Source organism: Podarcis erhardii, assembly GCF_964252035.2.
Source record: "Podarcis erhardii genome assembly, chromosome: 17".
In the NCBI taxonomy this organism is placed as follows: Eukaryota; Metazoa; Chordata; class Lepidosauria; order Squamata; family Lacertidae; genus Podarcis; species Podarcis erhardii.
In genome coordinates this window covers 30,773,981-30,791,274 of record NC_138515.1, presented here as the reverse complement: position 1 = coordinate 30,791,274, position 17,294 = coordinate 30,773,981, and the positions used below count along the sequence as shown (strand labels likewise).

The following is a 17,294-nucleotide window of genomic DNA, read 5'->3' as shown; positions in this document are numbered from 1 at the left end:
CTTCTCCCAGACTTTTGGCTAATTAAACAATCTATGGCCTTTCAAAAAGTGGAGGAGTATTATTTTTGTTTGTTGTTATGCTGTGTGTTTTTGTGTTTTTATATTGTAAACCACCATGTGATCTTTGGATGAATGGCAGTATAAAAATTTAATAATTTTTTTTCCCAAAACAAATGTGAAGACAGACTCCAACAGATTGAGCGGTCAAGACTAATAATGAATCCAACCGTTAAGCAGGCAGTTTCTGCACGTGCTATAGAGGGAAGTGAGGTGCAGATGGGGCTCACCAACCTTGGAAGGTAGCCAATTTAGGAGAAGGGAAACTCTGATCTTAAACCTCCACCGCCTTGTGATACATCTTATGGGGAAGAAAAGGCTAAGGAGTAAACTCTATATACAAATCCAGAGTGGAATCCCTAAGAAGGTTGGATGGTGTGTTGCACACCTCTTTCTGGCAACTCCTGTAGCCAAGCTGGTGTCAAACATGATGCTTTTCTCTTTTTTTGGACCACATCATCTGGGCAACCCAGGACCTCCATACACATTGCCCAACCTTGTGCCCCAGGGAAGTCACTTTGGTGCTAACATAGTGGTTTGACTTCACCTGCAGAGACTCACTCCATTGTCTCAAGACAGACGGATGCCAACAACTATCAGATACAGATTATCAGTTACTGAAGAGTATCAAATTCAGTTCCAAATATTAAATGTCAAATGTGAAAGACTAGATACAGAACAAGAGTTGATGACCTAGAAGCAGATATGGAGACAAAACTCAGGCAGATTAGTTTCAGCTCCAAATATTACCTGCTCTGGTTTGATGGGTTCAGTTGTTGTGAAGATATCAGAATAATGCTGTCTTTCAAAGACTCGGTCCAACACTTCTAGCTGCTGCTGGGTGAAAAGATCTCCCCGCATTTGTTTCCGGAGGAAGTCTCTACCCGGAAGAGAATGGCCATTTGGTACTGGAGACTCCTGAATGCCTTTCCAAGAGGGAAAAAAATACAGAGACAGATATATAGCTATTACAGTGATAATCACAATTTCTTTTTCTCTCTTTTTTTTTTAACAGCATAACATAAAAAATTATAAATATAGGCAGCTTCAATTTTAAAATGTATCTTGTTTAATTTTCCTGTTACCTTTGCTTACATCTATGTATTTACATTCAGAAGATAAATTAATCCTTGAAGAGTTTATGGGGAATTGCTTTAAGATGATACAGCAGCTGGATAGCTGATCATAGAAGATACTTAATTATATGTAATAGAAGCCAACAGCATGAAAATCTAGATCCATCAAAAATCACCAAAATGTACAATGCTCTACTTTTGTAGTAAAGCTATAGTACTGCATAGTTAATATAACATTGTTATATATAGTCATATACCCTACCAGGGCACATTTCATTGAAAAATATTTACTGCAATTTCCCCCAGGCTGCTAAAATGTGGTATGGGTGGTCGTGAATATTTCTTTCTTGCCATATCTTGGTCTTCATTTGAAAAGTAATGAAGCATTGTTGCTTCAATTTAAGAAAGAGATAAATATCTAAGGTATGAATGCAAAACTGATTGATCTGGCCACATCTCCTCTTGGTTTGAAGAATAGAGTACCCCCTGAAAATATAGAAGTTGGCTACATCTGATCTAAGGTATAGTAAATGGACCTTGTTCAAACATCCAGGCAACATAATCACAATGTTCAAATTTTGTCCAACGGCACAAAACCATCTGTGGATTCTGTGGTGATCTTGTACATGTGGGCATGATACTGATGGCACACACCAATAATAACTATTGTTTTTACTTTTGTTCAGTTTTCACCATGCTAGCTTGAGACAAAAAGGTAATTTGTTCAGGTACTTGCACTGAGGGAAGCTTGAACTTGTGTAAGAATTACATTATGGCACACAGAGGGCAGAAAAGTGCAAATATATAAAAAGCGGATTATCTTTTTCCCACATTCCCAAATTATATCATGTCTAGCAGAACGAGTGCTGGGTTTAATCAACCATAGCTTATAAAATTAAAAGTCTGGTAGGAAGCTGCATGTTACCAAACGACCAGGTAACAGAGCATGGAAATGCTTGTTTTAAAATTTCAGGTTAAACCAATATTATTTGCAATTGGGCTTTAAAAGACATGCATTTACATTTTTCTGGTGAAATGGAAACAAAAAGATTCTGCTTCTACTTTACTGAAATCCATTGCACCTTCAGTTACTTTCATGGAGCACACTCATCAATTACCCAATGTTATACACATACAGAATGCATTATTAATGTGAGTTGAAGTTGGAGCAAATTATCTTTACACATTTATTCCTGCATTGAAGGGGGGTTGGACTAGATGACCCTTGTGTGTGGACCGGCAGAATCCGAGACCAGGGAACAGAGTCGGCGGAAGAAGATTGGAAGAAGTTCAAAGACTATTTGCAGAAATATTGTAAAATTAAGGAATGTTAGAATGATGTTGGATAGAAACTAAGTGGTTTCCAGCTGTAATGCCTTAAGAGATATGGAAAAAAAGGTTTTGAAATAAGCAAAAATTAATGGTGAGGACTTGCTGAACCAATAATTTGAACTAGAATATAAGAAAGGGAGGTATGAGGAGGTCCGGAAAATAAGTTAAAAGAAAATAAGTTAATGGGAATTTTATGTGTTTTTATTTTTTTCTGTTTTTGTATTGTTTGTATTATGTATTTTGGCTTTTTCTTTTTTTTCTTTTTACTATGTATTATTTTGAAAAAATTTAATAATTTTTAAAAAAAAAAAAAAAAGATGACCCTTGTGGTCCCTTCCAACCCTACAACTCTATGATTCTATGAAGCTGAAACAGCCTCAGGCCTGGGATATGACCAGAAGGTACATGATGCATATCTGCTGCTGAACCCGATCAGGCCTGACTGCCTGATTAGCTTGCATGGCAGATACCCTGTGTACCACATATGAGCTTCTCTGAATAAAAGTGGAAAAATAATACAGTACTGTCTCTGATCCAGGAGGTTCCACATAGCCATCCTGTCTTGTAGCCATTGGCAGATTTACCCTTCATTAAAATGCATTAATTCCCTTTTAAAGCCATCTAACCCAGTAGCCATCATCTCATGGCAATGGATTACTGATGTCAGAACAAATTGCTGCTGCATTTACTTCCAAGCCATTTGCAGCAATATCACAAATTCACCTGCCACTACTTTCTGCCCTTGCCCCTGTTGTCTATAACAGCAACCTGCCATATGTATATGTATTTGTGGGAGCTTTTCCTGGCATGGCTAATGCTGCACTCCTAACCCCATTTTATCTGGGAGTAAGCCCCTCTGCATTCAGCAGGACTTACTTCTGAGTAGACAAGTTTAGGATTACGCTGTAAATGTCTGTGTTTCAAAATGTTCTTTGAAGCATAGAATAAGGGACAGGCGTCTGTTTACAGTGGTACCTCAGGTTAAGTACTTAATTCGTTCCAGAGGTCCGTTCTTAACCTGAAACTGTTCTTAGCCTGAAGCACCACTTTAGCTAATGGGGCCTCCTGCTGCTGCCGCGCCGCCGGAGAACGATTTCTGTTCTCATCGTGAAGCAAAGTTCTTAACCTGAAGCACTATTTCTGGGTTAGTGGAGTCTGTAACCTGAAGCGTCTGTAACCTGAAGCGTATGTAACCTGAGGTACCACTGTATTTTTTTTAAAATATTTTTTATTAAGGATTTTCTTGTTTTACAGAAGTGTAGTGCCTCGTTGTTGTTTTTTTCTTCTTCTTCTTCCATGTAACGTTTTTACAAATCCGTTTCATTTGTTGAGGCATCAGGGGGAGAAGAAAACAGAAAGAAAAAAGAAAGGGGGGGTGGGGAGAGGGAGGATGGATGGGGGTGGGGTCGGGTGGCGGTGTTTCTATTATGTTTAATGTATGTAGAGTTTGGTGTCAGCGTTGCTTGTGTTGTTCACTTGTGTTCCTTTGGTGGTGAGAGAGGTTGGGGTTGGCTTAGGGTGTGATTGTTTGCTTGTGATTGGCTGTGGTGATCTTTGTTTTCGTGTGTGAGTGAGGTGGGTGGGTGTTTTGGATCAGGTTAGCCATATTGATTTGTATGCTGTTGGTGGATTATTGTCGTTGTCCTGTTGGGCTGTGTATGTGATAAAGGGGAGCCATACCGGGGTGAAGGCGTCTTCTTCTGTTTGTCCCCGTGTCAGTTTCAGTTTATTAGTTAATTTTTCTAAAAGGGCTGTTTCCCATACTATTTGGTACCATTGGTCCATGCTTACTCCTGACAGGTCTCTCCAGTGTCTGGTTATGATGTTTCTGGCTGCTGAGAGCAGGTGGGTTATAAGTTCTTTGTGGTGTAAATTGGCATTTGGTATTTTAAAAAAATCACAACCCCAGCCACAATTCCTTAGTGAACCAGTATGTACAGGTTGGTCTTGTCATCAGGTTTTGGCAACAGAGTGGATTATAGGCTCGCTTCCATACATGGTCCTATAATCCAAACTGTTAGTCTTCTCTCATTGCAATTGGTTGCTTCCAGTATATTTGCTTGCTTTAGCTTCTAAACACTATCTTTAAGAATCGAAGAAAAAGAAATCAAACATGAAGAAGCCAAAACATTGGAGGCATTCTGACAGCCTGGCACTTTACCGCTGATTGACTGTTGAATATATTTGTAGGATTGCCACTACTGCGTGTGTCTGCCTAGTAGTTGTTAAATTATTGCTAGAAGATTCAGCGATAATTTATTCCAGTTTCCCCTGAAATGCTAATAGATCGTGTGGACACTTCAGCAATTGTGTAACTACTGCTGTCTTCCTGGGCAGAAAGAGATGAGTAGAGTATCCTTTTAAAAGGCTCTATTGTTTACTGAACAGGATTATGGGATAGCCAACATCTTGCTTCTCAGCTATATGGGCAAAGCAAAGAGGAACAGCAGTAGTTTATTTCTCACTGAAACAGTAGTGCAGACAGCACAGAAATCAAGTACTTTATTGCTGAATTAATGTGGGAGTAAATCACTGCTTTTTTTGGAAAGGTAAATAAACTCTTGTCTGCAGCAATAGGGTGTTCATGGGGGGGGGGAAGCATTTCATCAGATGCAATGATTTTGTATTTATGTATTTGTAGATATCTCCATTTAGAAAGAATAGTGTTCAGGCATATTTTTCACAGGTGTAATCATGAGGAAAGGTGCCCAAAGGCTGCAATCTTATACATGTTTTCTTAGATGTATGTACCACTGAAATCTACTAAATTTGAGTAGGCCGGATGAAAATAATTCTGCAGGGCTAAATACATTAACTGATTAATTACCTAGAATTTACAGTTCTATTGCTGACTGAACAACATAAGAATGATCAAACAGCAAGCCTACAGCACCTGGTAGTCAGTCACTTTTTTATTATTTTCCATGCATTCATTGAACCAGATGGAGTTATATTGTATAAAAAATAGTGAAATGGAAAGCATCATGTGAGCGGTACTCGGTGGGGGGAAGGTCACACCACCAAATTATTATTTTTTGTCTGTGTAATGGGACTCAGTGCCATAATAAGGCAGCGAGAACCAAGTTTTCTAGTGAATGGGTTTTGTGTAAAAGGGTATGTTGTTGTTGTTCTAAGCAAAAAGTAACTGGAATTGGGACAGGGAACAAAATTCACATCTAGGCAATATGAGTTTCAACCTCTGAGCTGTAGCTCCAAGTGTACTATCAGTCAGACCACACACCCTCCATAATAAAGCTATTTCACCAGATTTCTCAGATGTGGCTGCAATTTCCATAGCAGATTTATCAGAAATATCTTACAAAATAGTCAGTCAACCTCTCCAGCTCTCAAACCCAAAGGTGAATAATGGGTTTTTATTTTTTTCCTTGCTGCATTCCCTCAGAAGTAAGCTGTTGGGAACTACACAATGGCAGGACTGGGACCAAAAAGTGGACAGGGCTGGAGATAAAGGTGAGTGGGGGGCGGAGCCCTTCTATTGGCAACTCCCCTTACGTGCCTTCCCTTCCTTGCCACTTCCATTAAAAAGGTTTTATGCAGCCCTAGAGCCACAGGTTTCCAACCCCTTTCAAAATGCTTGTCTCAGCTCCAAAAAAACAAATGCAAGGTATTATTAATGGTCACACACGTGTTGCTAAAATCTAGGGAAATAGTTGATTTGCTTTTGTGGGGGTATTTCACTTGTTCCCGGCTTTATTTCAACTCAATCCAGTTATACAAATTGCTTTGAGAGTACACATGGCCTTCTCAGAGTGAGATATTTCCTAATTAATTCTTTAATTCAGTTTCATTTGACAGGTGCCATTTTGGGAATAATTCTGCTTTTCATCTCTCTGAATAGACCCCACCAACACTTTGTTCTGTTTTTTACACATGTATTAACTAGGTAAGCGGGTAAAGAAATAGACAGACAGAACTATTTCCTTATGGCCAAATTTGACATGCAATTAAATATGTGACTGGCTCTTGCATGCTTTTTTATCATGAAAGGACCAGTTCTGGTTTCAGATCATGGTGTTTCAATGGGGGGGGGATTAGATTTAACCACAGTCCTCTTGATACTGATCCTCCTTTGTCCTCAGCTGCCAATTTTCCTAGGAAAAAAGCTGACACCGATACTAATGACACCCCCCCCCCTTATAAGTAGCAGCCATGGAAGCCCAAATATGGATCATGACTGAAGTAGGAACAAAGGGTTAAAATTTCTTATCTTTCCATGCTGCAGTCCAGATTCACAGTTGGAGGTCTAGCTGCTACAGCTCACAACTTGCGTGCTTTTTTACTTGTACTCAATCAGCTTTATGCGCTTTGCAAAAAAGGGGGGCAGAAAGGAGCAGATCTCTGTGGGGGGAACTTTGGCAAACCCACCTGTCATTGCACCCAATATATTTTGACTTTATACAATTCTGGCTTTATGCCCTACCTGGAACATAGCCCCCATGTAAGCTGAGGGTCACCAAGCAAAGACCAAGCACACAAGTGCTGATCACATGCTTAGTGTCACATTGCTGGCCAGTTTCAGACTGTGCCTATTTTTGCAAACTTTACCTTCCACACCAACTGCTATAGATACCCACACACATGTGCACAGTCATGCACCTGTACACAGTTTTTAAATTTTAGCCAGGAATAGTAATATTAATTTTGACTTAATATAAAAGGATGGCAATTTAATAAGTTATCATCTGACACGAAGGAAACTGCTAGGCATTACTGTGATGTGCTTTTAAAGCTTGTTACATTTCCTTAGGAAGGTTTCAATAAGCTATTGATAACCCTGTTCTTATAAGTACTTCAGATATAACGAAAAATGAACATTCAAAGGAGTTTTAGGGCCTACTGTAAGTATACAGACGTAAGCCTGAAATTAATTCAATGTTAAATTTGAAATAACACTATAAATAATTAAAATAATTAATGCTAAATTTTTATATTCACAAAAACTGAAGTTTCAGGAACTCAAAAACTGGGTTTTGCAACCAAAACACGAATTTTGTAACAAAAATCAAAGTTCTATGTTATTTGGGACAATTCAGATTTGAATTTGACAATCGCGAATGCTGGGAATTTGTCAAATTTTCAATTCCCATGGTAATTCATTTCAACACTCACATAAATGTGAGATAATTACCATTACCATCAGACATTGTTTGACTACACCAGAACATCTCTGATAATTAAAAATACTGTTGGCAGACTTCTAACAGTTTAAATTATAAATATGCTCCAGGGAGCGGTAAAGGAATTCTTCATCCAGTCATTCCATCACTTAGAAAAAGCATGCTTCCATGGCAATAGCACTAGTGCTATACTCATAGGTAGATTTATTTAGGAGTAAGCTCCCATTAAACTCAGGGAGATTTACTTTTCAGTAAACACAGGCCTTGATCCAAAGAACCAGTAAGGCAAAGGAGCTTTACAGCCGCAGGGCAAACTGTTTTTGAAGCCAAGGAGAGAGATCCACCAGTTTTTACTGAGTATGCATCATTATTATGATCAGTGAGCCAGTGTGGTGTAGTGGTTAAGAGCGGTAGAGTCGTAATCTGGTGAACTGGGTTCGATTCCCCGCTCCTCCACATGCAGCTGCTGGGTGACCTTGGGCCAGTCACACTTCTCTGAAGTCTCTCAGCCTCACTCACCTCACAGATACAGATACAGATAGGTAGCCGTGTTGGTCTGCCATAGTCAAAACAAAATAAAAAAAATCCTTCCAGTAGCACCTTAAAGACCAACTAAGTTAGTTCTAGGTATGAGCTTTCGTGTGCATGCACGAAAGAAGAAGTATCTGAAGAAGTGTGCATGCACACGAAAGCTCATACCTAGAACTAACTTAGTTGGTCTTTAAGGTGCTACTGGAAGGAATTTTTTTATTTTGTTTTCACCTCACAGAGTGTTTGTTGTGGGGGAGGAAGGGAAAGGAGAATGTTAGCCGATTTGAGACTCCTTAGGGTAGTGATAAAGCAGGATATCAAATCCAAACTCTTCTTCTTCTATTTGGGCTTACTATATTATTGGTGATGCTATATGTGATCACACTTTCAACACTTTTTGTTCCTACAGAAAGTTGGGGGGCAGTCACACTGCTTCATTTGCAATAGATACATGCCCCATAGTTACTTGCTAAAATCTTGTAATTTGTTATAACACAAATGTTCAGCGGGGGGGGGGGGGGCGTTCTTCTGCTTTTGTTGTGCTGTAGTGTAAGAGCACCCCTCCAGGTGGCAATAATGTATCAACACTGGGGAACCACTGCGGAACTAATAAAGTGGAACAATGTGTGAATGATCCAGTATAAATCCACAACTTGGGGCTTATCTATATTTACTTTATCCCTGTGTCTTTCCAGACAAAGGTCCATATTTTAAAGCTCTGTGCTGAGCTTCCCCAAGAAAACCTGCTCTTTAAAGCTGAATCAGAGTGAACAGCTGTTATAGTTTTCTACGGATTGCCGTTTGCTCCAATTCAGCTTTAGAGAGCAGGTTTTCGTGGGAAAAGCTCTGCAGCAAAACAAAAAAGGACGGGCACTCCGACACGGAGCCTGTACATGGAATACAGATGGTGCCTGAAAAGAGCAGAGGAAAGATAAGTGAGGATAAGCCCTAAAGCACTATTCTTGCATCAATGACTTGCTGCAGAGTGTACTTGCAAAACAACAGCAGCAGCAGCAAGTGTGCAGTTGCAAAAGCAATTCATTACATGATATAAATACAAGATACTCTAAAACAAAAAGTTGAAAATTCCACTAGCAGTGCACAAGTCTTCACGGTTGTTGCATAAACCTGCCCTTAGTAACATTGCTTATTTAGAACTAGGCTAATACTAACTTCCTTCAAATATGGCTGGACTATAGAGAAAAATAAGGAAGATGGCCAACTCCATAACATCAACAGCACTCTGTGTGGTGAGGTGGAGCCATCCTCCAGTGGCGTAGCGTGGGGGGTGCAGGGGGGGCCGGCCGCACCGGGCGCAACACCTGGGGGTTAGGGTTAGGGGGCGCAAATCCATGGGTTAGGGGGCGCAAATCCACGGGTTAGGGGGCACAAATTACTTGCCTTGCCCCGGGTGCTGACAACCCACGCTACGCCACTGCCATCCTCCCAAGACTGGTATCACTTCAGTTTATCTGGATGTGGCTAAAAGGCAAGGCTAAGTGGTAGTGAGGTGAGGCTGCATAGGCTCAGTGACATGAATCAGCTCTGCTGGTGCAGTCACGCATCCTTGACCTCACAGAAACCCTGAAATTTCAATGATTTCCATGGGATTTATTACCAGGTCAGTGTGCACAGGATTGTAGTCATATTCATTCCAATGTCCATCCCACATCATCTTTAAGTCTCAAGGCAGGTTGCCTTTTACAAATAATTCATATAAAGGTAAAGGGACCCTTGACCGTTAAGTCCAGTCGCAGACGACTCTGGGGTTGCGGCGCTCATCTCGCTTTACTGGCCAAAGGAGCCGGCGTTTGTCCGCAGACACCTTCCGGGTCATGTGGCCAGCATGACTAAGCCACTTCTTGCGAACCAGAGCAGTGCACGGAAGCACCGTTTACCTTCCCGCCGGAGCGGTACCTATGTATCTATTTGCGCTTGACATGCTTTCGAACTGCCAGGTTGGCAGGAGCAGGGACCGAACAACGGGAGCTCACCCCGTCATGGGGATTCGAACCACTGACCTTCTCATCGGCAAGCCCTAGGCTCTGTGGTTTAGACCATATAAAAGAGCAGACCAAATCCCAAATGTATGCTAGAGCTGCAAGCGCTAGCCACTCATAACTCCTGAAAAGTTTCTAGCAGTAAGAGTGATACTCCTTTTACCATGTAAGGCCAGCCACTCTTCTGAACAAATCTATCACTATTTTCAGATAGCTGCAGATTGATCTAATCAACACCACACATACTGAAGCTCAAACCAGATAAGACAAAGTTGTTTTTGGTCTATTGGTTTAGTTGGCATTCACCCTGTTCTGGATGGGACACCACTCCCACTAAGGATCAGGTTTGCAGCTTGCAGTACTGTTTAATCCAGCCTTACTGGAGGATGCTGAAGAGGCAATGGCAGGTTGTAGTGCCTTCCAACAGCTTACTGGAGAGTGTGATTCATATGATTGATGTACATTGTTTAATGTCTGCAAGATTTGTCAGTTACTTAACTTTCTCATGCAACAAAAATATCTTTTTCATGAAAACATGTGGTGCACTACAATTACCAATAATTCATATGCTGCTCTTAAATTTGCAAAGTACTTTACAATATTTATTGCACTTGTCCTCACTTGGCTGCTGTTATCTCCACTTTTTAGGTAGAGAATCAAGGCTAAGGAGCTGTCCCTAACTCGAGATAATGTGGATTGTGAATTCCTTGTGCCTCCAACTCTACATTTTTTTATTCTATTTCTTTAATTCCTTCTCAGTTATGTGGCTTTCTCCTCTCTAAATCTGGAGATTGTCTGTGCAAGGTAAGATTCAACTGCCATTCTAGTTGTCTTTTGTATATGGAATGTACATATTAAAGACAATATGAGTTCAGGCATCAAAATGTCTTGGACGAGCCCTGAAGATAGAGTCAGTGGGCATAATCCCAATCCGCTGCCCAAACCCACTTGCTGACTGCACTGATTTTGAGGTCATCTGCACTATACTCCACATAAAAGGAACTAGCTGAAGCCAAATCTAACTCTGTAGTGTAGCTGCTGATATGCATTGGCTCTCAGTTAGCATTCTAGATAGTAACAGAAGGCAATTATTTAAGAGGAAATGCAGCTAAAAAACACGAAGAAATCAAAAGTGGAGAGAGATAGTAGCCGAAATGCAGTTTTAAATCTTATATATTTGTCCCCCACTTGAAATTGCTATTATTATGGAAAAGCCAAATACAGTGGTACCTCGGGTTACAGACACTTCAGGTTACATACGCTTCAGGTTACAGACTCGGCTAACCAAGAAATATTACTTCGGGTTAAGAACTTTGCTTCAGGATGAGAACAGAAATCATGCAGCGACAGCACGGCGGCAGCAGGAGGCCCCATTAGTCAAAGTGGTGATTCAGGTTAAGAACAGTTTCAGGTTAAGAACAGACCTCCAGAACGAATTAAGTTCTTAACCCAAGGTACCACCGTACAAAGAAGTGGAAAAAGATATAAGGAATTCCTTTCTGATGTTATGAAATAAGTGATATAAAACAACATTAGGAGAGTATTATTATATTTTCCTAAGTGGTTTTCATAATGCTAATTTAAGAAATAAAGAAACAATGGGATATAATGCTATGTCAGTAGCCCTTGTTCATGAAAAATGCCATTTTTCAAATCTCAGGCCTACAGTTTCCAATTTGATTAGCTGATAATATAACCAAATTATTTCACCTCATAAGAAGATGCAGGTTAGCTAACAAAGGTGTTAATTACAGGTTTTAAAACTGTGAAAGCAAGAAATTAGCATGACACAAAAACTGCCATTCTTCTTCCTGCTGCATTTTCTTCTAATTGAGACTAGGAAACACTTAATTACCACTTGGGAAGCTTTGTTTACAAGCTACAGTGCACTGCAGTCCTGAAATCTCCCACCTTTATCTGGCAAGCAGTATAGCCACTTCCTATTAAGTAGCAAAGCTGTGATTTAAAAATCATAAACACTGGGAGAGTTCTTTGCACGTGCTCTATTTGTGCTTCCTAAGTGCTATCTGTTTGTTTTTGTTTTTTGTTCCAAAGGATAATATTACAAAAAAGCCTTATATTTTGCAGTGTATGCAGCTGATCATTGCACAAATATTTTCTAAAGAAATCACTATATTTCTCCAAGATGGGTATGGGTTTTTGCTGTAGATCAAAGTGAGGAGCGGGGGGAGGTTGGGGAGAGAGAGAGAAAGATAAATCATCAGAGATCCAAAAATACTTTTCATTTGGAGAAGATATCAGACCATTTTGATGGCACTGATAGAGTCTCAGCTCTGTCTCCATTACCCACTGAAGGCAGCCGGAGTCAGGAGCTGACAACACTAGATTATATTCCCTATAAGATGGTCACCAATATATATATATATGATCTTCAACCTCTATTGATTGACCAATTTCACAAGCAAAGACTGGTGAAATGAAGCTGAAATGAACATCATGCTTTAACTCATTGAACCTATCAGGCCTGAGTTAATCTCACTGTCCACTGTCTCTGATAGAATTCAATTGATCAATCATGTTTCGGTGATAGTACCATTTCACTGGCTTATTGCTTCTTCATTTCAAAGCTTGACCTGTTAGATATACTTGGACCACTGCTGGTCTCAGATACATAGAGATCAGCATCACTACCAAAGTCTATTGTCTTATGTCCAAGTTTATAAGAACTCGGAATCCCCCCCCCCCCGTCTTTCACCTCATGCATACTTGTGGTCTCACAGCCATAATGACTAGGAAATAAAACTCCACAAATCACACTAGACTGACTATAAAAATTCTTTCCATCACTCCTTCCTTTTGCTTTCATGTCTATAATATTCCATTCACTGAAGTTACCTGAATAAATACAATGAATGTAATTTCCCACCATTTGTATACAGAAGCATCTGAAAAGGCTACGGCCTGGGATTGGATTCATTATAGATCTAGCAGTGTGTGTGTGTGTGTTTAAAAAAGTTTTAATAGATCTAGCAATTTTTTAAAAAGTTTACAAAAAAAGACATTTTGTGCTTAGAAGCTACTATAAGAGCACATAAAGGCTGGGCACAGGTAGTAGTTTTTCAGAGACTTAAAGACAGTATTGTTACCTCTTACCTATTTGATATATTCATTTTTTCTGTTCCAACAGATTTCACAAGTTTAGCAGTGCTTCAAAAATATGCAAAATCTAATTGGCCAAAGATCACAGAGGCAGCAGAGAAAGCAAAGATGTGTGCTACCAATTACTGCTGAAAGGAAAGGCCATCCTGCATTTCCTTTCTCATTCTCTAACATACCATTACCAAAATAGCCTGCGAAATAAACACACGCCTTGTTTGCCCAGGCTAATTAATCAAGGGGCACGGCAATTAAAAACCTTGATCCCGCACACAGTGGGGAGAGGTGTCCCTCCACCTCGCTGCACCAGGCTCAGCTGCCATGGAGGTCCTTGCTCCATCCACCAAAGGAGGGAACAGGTAGAGACTTCCACTGGCAATACTCCCCTGTTAGTAGGCAACACCACCATTCAGAAAGACACATGCCCTTCCCTCCAAAAAATATGTCACAGTACACTGTGTGCTGCCGCTGGACTACCCTGAAAGTTCAAGGTTCCCAAATGAACAAATCTGACCTCATTTCTGATTAAATGTGCAAGCTGTCAGTGGCTTGTGGTCATTGGACTAAGGGGACTAGGCTACTCACCTAAATGTTCCCCTAGTGCCTCCTTTCCAGAGCCCAGGAAGCTTTTGCCCAGCTTAGGGAGGGAGGCTCAAGGCTCCGATGGGTCCAGGATCTGTCCTACCATCTTCCCAAAACCCATCTAGCTTTAGGAAGGAGGGCTCCAGCCTCCTGTCAAAGCCCTGGCACCTCCTTTGCAAAGCCCAGGAAGCTTCTGCCTGGCTTAAGGCGGAAGGCACGATGCTTGTGTGTGACATCATAACATCACATGCAGGGGTAGAGCAAGTTGATCGGGCGCCTGGGGCGGTCTGCATGCCCTGCGCCCAGGGGCGGGACCAGCCGGGGCAGGACACACCGTGGGGCCTCCAAGGAGTCTGCCTGCGTCCTCCCACTCAGCCGCCCTACAGCTGAGGGGGAGGCAGCAGGCAGCTGTTTGGGGCAGCGTGGAGCCTATGGGCACCCAAGCCACAGCGTCACTCCCAAGAGAGGCGCATGGCTCGGGTGCGCTGCAGGCCCCACAGTGAGTGCCGCCTGGCATTTTGTCACACACACTCCCAGTGGTGACACCCTGGGTGACCCGCCCCCACCACACACCCCTTCCTCCACCCCTGGTGACATTGACCCCCCCTCACAAGCCAGTGCCTCTGGCCCCAACTGTTCTTCTATGAAAAATTTTACCGCACGCCACTGCAAGCTGTGAAAATGAAATTTAGTAGCTGCCAGCAAACGTGAACAGAAACTAAAAGTGCCAGTGTGAATTTCCCTCTTGATGCAAATTGCAGCTTTGAAGGAATAATTTTTTGAAGACTAGAGCAGAGAAGGAAAGAGTTAGACTTCCTTTCCTCACACCAGCTGCAATTTCTATAATTATCAGACCTGCCTACTCCCCCACCCCCTGCAGTAGCTGCTATTTGCATATTAATGCAAAGACACATTTCACTTTGCAAGCATGTGATTGAATAACAACAGCCACCCTACTCCACCTTATTCTGGAAAAGCCACTTCAGGAGTGGGCAATTTGTTGCTTTGCCAAATGCACAGTTCTAAGATAACACTTGTATGTATAAAATCATCTGCAGGTAAAGTAGCTGGAGATAGGAATTTGGAACAAAGAATGGTAGGTGAGCGAAAGGTTAAAAGTTTTTTGGCCACAGTGACAGAGTTACAGTTCCCAAGGCCGGGGAGTTTGAGGAGAGAGAATGGCAGGTGAACCAAAGTTGAAGACCATATTATAGACTGACTCTAGGAGTGCATTCACATGTTCATTTTGTGTCACATGGTCCAACAGAAGGTGACCAGGAAGACTGAAAAATCAGGCTTGCCCAGTCTATGTCAGCTGGCCTGCCGTCTGAAAACAACTGAATGATTCTCATGATTTAATTCTCCATGGAACCAACTACAGCAAATAATGGTGGGGGCAAGAGACATGGCATGAATTCAGCATATGTTTTGCTTTAGAGTGCAAGAGAAAAGAAGAAAGTTCATATATAGCAAATGTTACATTTACGTATGGCATGCACACATTCACTTTGGCTATGCTTTGGGCCAAAGTGAGGAATTTGCTTGGGGCAACAGAAGGATTTTGTCTGTTTGGTCCCTTCCTTTTCCTTTCAAACACTATCCTTGTTAATACAAGGAAGCAGAGATGCTGAGTAACTAGACAGTATTGGGGTGGGGTGGGGGTGCAGGAGGAAAAGTGTTGTTTCTCTGAAAGTCTTGCAGTATCAATACATCTCACCTACATCTCAAGCTTCTTAACTGTAGCTTTGTCCCAGATATAATATATATACAGGGAGACTAATGAACAAGAGGAGCTAGCTCTCCCACGATGACTAGCTCCTGCAGCCAGGTTATTTATATATATATATATATATATATATATATATATATATATATATATGAAGAAGAAGAAGAAGAATCATAATAATGAATCTTGGAAGTCCGCGCCCGAGAAGGCAGTGCTTCATCCCAGCCCCTCATGCTTTGCCCCTGGCTCCATCAGCGCAAGGTGGAATCACTCAGGCTTATTGACACTTCATCTGCCAAAGCATTCCCGCTGCATGTGGATCATCTGGTACACTGCCCGGCTTCTGGCGGCTGGACTCCACACTAAAACACCTCCCCTGAGCCTCTAGGAAAGCTGGCATCAGTTGTTACCATAACAAACTCAATTGTTCTCAGCAGTGCTCCGGCAAATAAAGTCATTAATTATGGCCCTCTCTCTTGGCCGCCGTTGGCTGGAGCGGCAATCAATGTGAAACCGCTCATTGCCTTCTCTCGGGGAGAGGAGGCAGACGCCATAAAAATAAACTGCAGCCCGAGCAGAACCCTGCCAGTAAGGCAGCAGCAGGCTGCAACCAGTAACGGCCATCACGCTGGTTCTGTGTGCCTGGCTACATTTATTTGGCCTGCCTCAGCCATGGGGGAAGGTATCCCATTAAGCAATTATTTTTATCTTATAACGTCAATTTACTTATACTGATTGGCTTCCTGCCGCCAAATATCAATTAAATTGCAAATGCCTGCAAAAACTGATTTTCTATCTTTGTGTCCCTCCTTCCCCCCACCCACCCACCCACTTTCCCCTTTTTACCTCGCTGTATTTCCCCCCTTCTCCTTTCCCTCCCTCTCCTTTTCTTATAAACTATGTTCCAACATAATTTAATTTATTTCCCTTTCCATATCTCAAAGGAAAATCTATATCTCCTCCTGGAAGGCCATTTGCCCTATGTTATTGGGAGCTGAGGTATCACACTATCGGACCATTTGTTTCAGCTGACTATCGGCAGCCCATCAGTGCTTCTAAAGACCTCTGCCATCTCCATGCAATTGTATCCAGGATTGCTCAGTTTATAATTTGTTATAATATATATAATACATGCAACACACACACACAGAATCCTATGTCACCATCAGGCGTCTATGTTTTTCTTTCAACTTCATTAGCTCCCCTCCACCCACACCACCAATACAATACTTGCTTGATGAGATCTGCTTTATTAGTAAACTTGAAAAGAACTGGCTGTCATTTATTTTAACACTGTTCTTTTCTTTAAAAGATGGGGATCTAAAGAGGAGATGGGGATATCAAGAGAGGCTACTGCCTTCTAGCAGTGTGTTCTTGTGTGATAACTGAATGAAAGGCCTTTGGAAAATGAAAAAAGGCAGGTGGGGGAAAGTGAATTCTCTGTGTGTAAACCATCAGTGGCCTCTGTGAACTCTAAAGGCTATATAACAGGCTGTGTCCATGCAGCTCGAGAGCAAAAGGCATTCAGATATAGACATAACCACGGATCTGTAGTTTGCATTTGTTCAGAATGCAATCCAATACATGGCTGGGAAAGATGCACATTTTTCGTCTGTGTCCATAATCACAAGATTCTAGATGCTGTAGCTTGGTTACACAGAAGATGAAATTTCAGTAGCTACAGCTTTTCATTCCCCTGGTAAAACTCCTTCTTATCCACAATAGTTGAATGGGC

General features: G+C 41.5%; 1 protein-coding gene across 3 annotated transcripts in view; it reads right to left on the bottom strand.

Annotated features, from left to right (window-relative positions):
• Positions 1-17,294, bottom strand: part of PAX5 (paired box 5) — a 220,275-nt gene that overhangs the window by 128,487 nt on the left and 74,494 nt on the right. For all 3 annotated transcript variants that reach the window (XM_081845382.1, XM_081845384.1, XM_081845383.1), the window contains exon 6: positions 808-983. In XM_081845382.1, the coding sequence (XP_081701508.1) occupies positions 808-983 (176 nt within the window). The remainder of the gene's footprint in view (positions 1-807; positions 984-17,294) is intronic.